The 7,744-nt window shown below is 40.0% G+C and overlaps 1 protein-coding gene across 1 annotated transcript; it reads right to left on the bottom strand.

Annotated features, from left to right (window-relative positions):
* Positions 1-593: 593 nt before the first annotated feature.
* LOC145735669 (uncharacterized) lies at positions 594-7,441 on the bottom strand. The gene is made up of 3 exons (XM_081989650.1): positions 7,285-7,441; positions 927-2,121; positions 594-885 (listed from the first exon to the last, which is right to left on the bottom strand). Exons 1-3 carry the CDS (start codon positions 7,439-7,441, stop codon positions 594-596), a joined length of 1,644 nt encoding a protein of 547 aa, XP_081845776.1.
* Positions 7,442-7,744: the final 303 nt, after the last annotated feature.

The following is a 7,744-nucleotide window of genomic DNA, read 5'->3' as shown; positions in this document are numbered from 1 at the left end:
AAACCCTTCAATAAAGCGTCGAAACCATGAGCAGGTTTGTAGGAACCTGAGCAACTGCTTCACGTTCGTGGGTGCCGGCATGTCCATTATGGCGGCTACCTTCGCATTATCAGGGTGAATACCTTCTGGTGATAAAATATGTCCAAGGTACTTGACTGACTCAAGGCATAAATGACATTTAGCTCGGTTCAATTTCAATTTGAATAAGTTGAGTCTTGTGAATACTTGTCGTAGGTCACTGAGATGCTCTGAAAAACTAGACGATAAAACAATTAAATCGTCAAGGTAGACTAAGAGAGCTACATCAGTCAGTCCTGATTTGAAACGATCCATTAATCTTTGGAACGTAGAGGGGGCCGTCACAAGACCAAATGGCATCCTAGTATACCTGAAAGTCCCAAATGGTGTTACAAATCCAGTTTTGTCGCGGTTCGAGGGTCTGACACTAATTTGGTGGTAACCACTCTTAAGATCTAGTAGTAGTAGTCATATACTTTGTTTTCTTTGCATCGTGGCAGGAGATCATCAATACGGGGAAGTGGATATCGATCGGCTCTAGTGATTGCGTTCAGTCTCCTGTAATCTACAGTCAGTCAAATTCCTCCATCTTTCTTTGGTACTAGTACAACTGGTGCGGCGTATGGGGACTCGCACTCTTCTATGGTGCCATTTTCGAGTAGTATGTCCAGTTCTTTGCGCAGATGTTGCTTCTTTTCAATTGATATGCGATATGGCGGTACAGCTATAGGGGTATCGTCTTGAAGTACAATCCTGTGCTCTGCGAATGGTGTAGGTTCATTACTAGGCTCAAAAAGAGTGGAAAATTCTTGTAGTAGATGATCAAGTTGCTGTCTTTCCTCAGGTTGAAGTTTCAAGGCTTCATCGCTGCGCAACGCATTGGAAAGGTCAACAGTGTTTACAACAACTTGGCAATATCACCTGCTGTTGTAAATCGGTAAGTGACGTCACTACAGTCGGAGAAATGGAAGACATTGTTATTCAGGTCTAAAACGAGCTTCATAGTTCGAATAAAGTCAGCTCCTAGTAACGTGCGACTATTGATATGGTCAGGTATCGACAAAAGCTGTACATGGGCCGTCCTGCCATACAGGGTCACTGGAACATTAAAAATGAGGGCCTGGACTTTTCTTTTGGCTCCATCGGCGAGAACCATATCTAGGTCGTTGGCTTCAAGATAGGGAACGTATTCTTGAATCAGGATTTGAGTAAGCTTACTTCCAGCTATATTGGTTGTAGCGCCTGTATCTAAGTATGCATAACCAGCATGTTTTAGTATAGCGATTGGTACTAATGGCCGTGAGCAGTTATCTTTCGTGAACGAGCTGCATAGAAACTCTGCTGAGGCAACAGACTCTTTTGAGACGCCATTTCGATTGCTATCCACTGAACATTTAGGGCAGTTGCTTCTTATAAAGCCTGGGGTGCCACATCCATAGCAAACAATGGTAGAGTTATTATATGGTGGTGCACTTGCTGTTGTTGCCGTCTTTGGGGTGGTTAACTTAGTGGTTGTCTGCTGGAGCTGTGTACTGGACGTCTCGTCACTGCGTCTGTCTTGGTAATGTTTAAGTTTTCTGCACTCTTCTTTAAGGTGACCTGGATTCTTGCAATATGCACAACGCACAGGTTTTTCTTTTGCTGCAGAAGTGTGGTTATCTTCATATCGACTTACAGTTATGTCAAAAGTTTCCTCTGCTAGTCTTGCTTGAGTTAAAAGTTCTTCGAATGAGGTTACCTTGTCACGTGGCACTTTCTCCCTTACGCGCCTGTGCAGTAAACCATAAATCATGTCAATCTGAGTGGCTTCAGTCAAAGTACCCGTGGGTAACTGGGCAAGAATGGCACGTGCTTTACAAATGTAGACATCACACTTTGTTTTGGCATCTTGTTCTTGAGCAAAAAGGTCACTATAGACCCGATAGGGTGGCTTTGTTGGGCCAAAAGTGGTTCTTAATAGCGCCAATGCTCTATTCCAATCTGTTAAACTTGACTTAACACCCTGGAACCAGGTTGCTGCAAATCCATCTAGAAGCATTGGTAAACCTCTAAGTGCATTCTCTTCTGAGATGTTGGTGCAATCCTTATAAACCTCAATAGCATCTATAAAAGCATTTACATCTGAATCCTTAGATCCATCAAATCTGCTATTACATTTTGAAAATTCTCCACTAGTCGAGGATACTACTGTTGTATTTGGTGGTATTGACAGTCGAGATAAAAGGGCTTCAAATTGGTCATCTGACAATGTAACACTCATATTGTCAGAATTACTTGATTGTACAGCTGCTGCAAGTTCTTTAGAACGTAGAAAATAAGGACTTCTTTGGGAGTCAATGGTGCTAATTCTAGTTATCACAAGCTTGAAGCAAAGTTGCTAACTAAAAGTTCAACTTACTGCGTTGAAAACGATGGTAAAACACTGGCTGGATGCACATAATTTAATGAAAAGATCCGATATGTAACACACATACGGGGCGATTTACAATGCGTACTTGTAAAAGCCAAAAAAACTAGTTGAATGATTGCGACCAAAATTGCAAAATGACCCGAACACGGTGCGAAAATTGGTGATACGAAGTGTTCCGACGTGGATGCACTTACGACTCAACGTATTTAGTTCAGAAAAGGTTCATTAAAGTCAGAATTCCACTAATAAAGTTCACAAATTCACTGGATAACCTCACTTTCGATGCCGACACTTGGGCGCCAATTGTAATGCTAGATTTTGCATCAGTTTGTTGTGGATTCATACACCGAAAGAAAGTACACAGGTTTCACCTTAGAACGGAACTTTATTTGCTAATTGGTGCAATAGCAGCCTGTTTTTTAGGATGGAAAAAGAACAAAACTTATATAAACGTAAACAACAGTTTCATGACTTGCTTATTTCTAATTTTTGGGTGACGCATGACATCGTCTCTCATTTGTCAACTGTCAAAGGGGGGAACGTTCAGTTCATATACTGATTAGGGTTCGCCAATTTCTTGATTATGTCAAGATCTTGTCTTGAAATCAAGACAAGATCAAGACAAGGAATGGATTTGTATATTCAAGACAAGACAAGAAATGTTATGTTAATATCAAGATTTTTTGACAAGACATCAAGAAATCTTGAAAAAAAAAACGCAGAAGATCTTTATGTAAGTAAATAAGTGTGTCTTTAAAAAAAGCGAAAAGTACTGCCAAAAAGGCAGTATTCTTCATTATTATAAAATGCTGAATATACTTCACTTATATTGTCACGAATAGCATAAATTGCACTATGTGCCGTTACATAGTCGGGCCCCGGTCTCCCCTAGTGCACTGTCTGAATCAGCAAGACCGGCAAATTGGGGTCACGATGTGGGTATTTAATCAGCGTCTCAAGCCATCGAAGATTACCGAACTCTGGGGTCATCCCCAGAGGGAGGTCACGAGCGACAGTCCGAACTTTCTAGTGCCCGGACGGCTCGTTACCCTGTTGCAGTGCTTTAAGTAAATCCTTTGGGCGTGTCGGACATAGGGGCACCCTGCTCGTATCGAGCGGGTTCCGCTTGGCGGCACATCAGAAGGCCTTACGCACTTACACCCACACCCACACAACCCCCTCTTGGACAGTGTTCACTGCCTAGCCTAATAAAGAAGACATACTTGAGCTACGATTGTTGTTTCTCTTCCTACGCTACCCCCTAAACGTGACATGGTGGAGGTGCCCCGTTCAATCCCCGTCTATTAATCTTCATATTGATAGACACACCCTCGCAAATTGAAGCCAATTAAGTCACGGGAAAAAGATGAAGGAATAACAGAGAAGAAAGAAGAGAGGCAAAGACCAGAAGAGAGACAAAGAGAGAGAAAGAAAGAGAGATCAGGAAGACGACACAACAATGCCCACCCCAGAAGAATCAAGCGAGTTTTGAAGGACCAGCCTGCAGGTCCGCAGTTGCTTGAACTGAGTAGGGCTATATCAAGAGCGGCCTGTAGGTTGCCCTAAACATTTTAGTGTATAGGAGCACATTTTAGTTTGTAGTGTATTGGGTAAGATAAAACTAAACTTTTGATAACTAGGCTATGGCTTAGTTTTAAGAAGTAATAATTGTTGGTTTGAATAAAGTACATCCCCACCTGCTTTTTAAAGTAAGATTAGAAAATAAGTGAGTTGATTTTGTAAACATGGACTTTTAGTGTTCGGGGCGAACACTTGTTGGAAGGGGGAGATGTCACGAATAGCATAAATTGCACTATGTGCCGTTACCTAGTCGGGCCCCGGTCTCCCCTAGTGCACTGTCTGAATCAGCAAGACCGGCAAATTGGGGTCACGATGTGGGTATTTAATCAGCGTCTCAAGCCATCGAAGATTACCGAACTCTGGGGTCATCCCCAGAGGGAGGTCACGAGCGACAGTCCGAACTTTCTAGTGCCCGGACGGCTCGTTACCCTGTTGCAGTGCTTTAAGTAAATCCTTTGGGCGTGTCGGACATAGGGGCACCCTGCTCGTATCGAGCGGGTTCCGCTTGGCGGCACATCAGAAGGCCTTACGCACTTACACCCACACCCACACAACCCCCTCTTGGACAGTGTTCACTGCCTAGCCTAATAAAGAAGACATACTTGAGCTACGATTGTTGTTTCTCTTCCTACGCTACCCCCTAAACGTGACAATATTATTATAAATACTGAAGTTTCATTATAAAAACTTAACAGATAAAACACAAATAAAGATCATACATCAGAAAATTCAAGTATTATCTGGTAACAAAAAATATCAAGTATGTTTTAAATAATATTTTAACACTTAACAAGTATTGGTGGAGCTCTTTATATCCGAATTCAGAAGCCAGGAATTAAGGCACATAAGACTTCTTACGGAATCCAGGGCTAGCCGATTTCTTGATTTGGTCACAGTTAAAGCTGCTCTTGAAAATAACCTTTTTTCAGCAGGTACCGATGTTGCTGGAGTTGCGAGAAAGTCTTTGGCCATTTTTGACAATGTGGGGTAAATATTTTCGTGTCTTCTCCACCAATCTAGTATGTCTTCGGAGTTATTTGCTCTCGGTTCACTAAGATACCTCTGAATTTCATTTCTCCAAAGTTCTGAGTGAACAATGTTTTCTTTTTTCTTGAATAGGCAAGTAATGTCCAAGTCAAATTCCATGTCAACACTGTCACCTACCTCATCATTTTTGGAATCTTCCATAGGTTTACATGAGAGGTCACATTATTTATTAAAATAGTTTTTTTTAAAAACTTCTTCAAATGCTTGAACAGCCTGTGATTGCAGAAGTTTTCCCCATGAAGTGGAGGAAAAAGTGTCAACTTTATGTCGGGGATCTAGAATGAGGACTACACAGTAAATCCAGTTTGTTTTGTTGTAGTGCTTCACAATTTTATCTCTCGCAACCTGTATACAGTATAGCATCTGCTCGTCGGTAGTAGTCCTTTCAATTTTATGGTCCAATTCGTGCGCCCATAGTTCCAGTTTGTCCAAAAGCATGTTGACTCCAATTACAACCATTGGAAGTGTGCAGTATTTTTCTCTTTCAAAGACGCAAGAAAGCGTTTTAAAACTTCTCAAATACTGACAAATATTGCTTATTAGAATCCATTCTTTCTCTGTTATCTTTAAATCCTTCAAGTTGCTGATATTATCGCAAAGTATATTTAATGCTTCTTTCACACTCAAACTCCATACCAGCATTTCAAAAGTTGAATTCCATCTTGTGGGCATATCCAATTTTGGCTTAGTCATCTTACAGTTTACCGCTTCACAAAAACTTTTAAGTTCAAGCTGAGTTTGTTCAGAAAATTTGATTTTCTTCACAAGACTTCTGATTTTACTTACAGGCGAAGTAAGATCTACACTGCTTTGGCTTGTCTCTGAGTCAGACTCAGATTCCAAATCACTTTCTGCAGGTTCTTTTTCGAATCTTCTTTTATTTGGTTCAATAATTTTCATAAAATCCTGTACCGCTAAGTTGAGAATATGCGCAATATATATATATATACAAAGTGTTTGTTTTTGTGATCAAGACCTGGTATCAAGTTCTCCAAGTAGCGCATCATGGTAAAGTTAGAAGCCGTATTGTCAGTTGTCACACCTTGAATGAAATCCAGTATTTCGTACGATTTTAGAACCTCGAAGAAAAGGTTGGCAACTGATTCACCTGTATGTTTTCCGTCTGCAGGTATAAAGTCCAAAACAATTGATTGAAGTCTCCATTTCTTGTCCACGAAGTGAGCTGTAATCCCGTAGTATCCCTTCATACCGAATGACGACCACCCATCAATAGTAAATGATATTTTTGATTCAGATGCTTTGAGAAACTTGGAAACAGAGATCTTCATTGTGTTATATTTTTGTAAAATTTTTCTTTTTAAAGTATTACCACAAGGTAAAACTACATCTGGATTTAAATATGTAAACAGCTGCTTTGTCACATCATCTTCAAAGAAACTGAAAGGCAGATACTTCTTCGTAACAAATTCGATGAGAAGGTCATCAACAGTGTCCTTGTTTAGAGACTGAGTTCTTGCTCTTGCCTGGAATTGAAAATCCAGTAATAAATACCGGTGCCAATGGAATAAGTACTTCTATTCCGTGGTATTTTTTTATAGAATGGGTTCATATTATGATTGGGAAATAATTTATTATTCAAATGTCAAAATTAGACGCACTCTCCACTTCAAACCTGAGTTGGAACATAACTTTACCCTGCATCTTTTTTCTTTATTTATGGATTTCAATTATTTTTAAATATGGTCAATAATTTCTAGATTTTTTTTTAACTTGACTCAACGGGGACACGTAAGAATGTAAAATTTATGCACACTTCAGAGAATCTTTTCGGTTTAAGTAAAAACTAATGATATTTAAAGATCAACAATTCAACTTACAGTTTGTCTACGTTGACTTTCGTTTACCCAAGCCAAAATACCACTTCCACTTCCATCAGACCTCGCTGAGTTCCAACTGGTACAGGGTGCTTGGCTATTTTGTGATTTCCGTAGAGGACGAGGACCCTTCCTGAGAAAATTCTTTGTCGAATAACACCTTATGTTTTGCTTTCAAGTGTCTTTTTAATCCAGAAGTGCCGGCATTTTTAATTTTTAGGTAAACACTTTTTCCAAATTTTTCAAAACATGGTATACATTTGGCTTATCTTATCATTGTTTTTTTTGCTTCTGTTTCCCACTTCCACATGAAAAAATCTTTAACTTGTTTTTTGCCACTCTCTAACATTTGAGAATGAGGCTGCTTTTTCTTTTTGGTACCTACCTACCTACCTTTTTGGACTGTTTGGTCATCGTTCTCATGTGTATCACTTGAGTCATTTTCACTTTCACTGTCCATTTTATTGTAATAGCTTTTCTGTCCTTTGCCTGGTAGGTATTCGGAGCCCGAATCGGAACCGAAAGGCTCAGACTTGCTAGAGTCACTCATCTCACAAAAATAATAACAATAGAAGATACTTTAGTATCTAGGAACACGAACTTCACTGCCTTCCTCCCTTCTACTTATCATCAAGCAAATGAAATTAACGCCGGGGAATCACATTTCGCCTATCGTTGCTATGACAACCAGACTTCATGGGCGACGGGGAATCCCCGCTTCAAAAATGTATCGTATCAAAAATATTATTTGTTTGGTTGGCAAGCAGTACAATACCATTCAGAATCAGGAACCCAAGAAAGATTTAAACATTTAAAATGAAACCACTTGATGGAACATTCATCATTATCACAC

This window comes from Ips typographus, linkage group LG11 (genome assembly GCF_016097725.1).
Source record: "Ips typographus isolate SLU linkage group LG11, UJ_Ityp_2.0, whole genome shotgun sequence".
NCBI lineage: Eukaryota > Metazoa > Arthropoda > Insecta > Coleoptera > Curculionidae > Ips > Ips typographus.
Note: the sequence above shows the minus strand (reverse complement) of the source record. Positions and strands in the feature narration are given on the sequence as shown.

What these genes read in the sequence shown, in the direction of transcription:
- LOC145735669 (XM_081989650.1), bottom strand. Translation starts at nt 7,441, where the DNA reads ATGAGTGACTCTAGCAAGTCTGAGCCTTTCGGTTCCGATTCGGGCTCC. An exon ending in TGACCAAACAGTCCAAAAAG is followed by an intron (nt 2,122 to 7,284) that starts GTAGGTAGGTAG and finishes ATGCTTTTATAG; the next exon opens with ATGCTATTGAGGTTTATAAG. An exon ending in ACAGCAGGTGATATTGCCAA is followed by an intron (nt 886 to 926) that starts GTTGTTGTAAAC and finishes TGCGTTGCGCAG; the next exon opens with CGATGAAGCCTTGAAACTTC.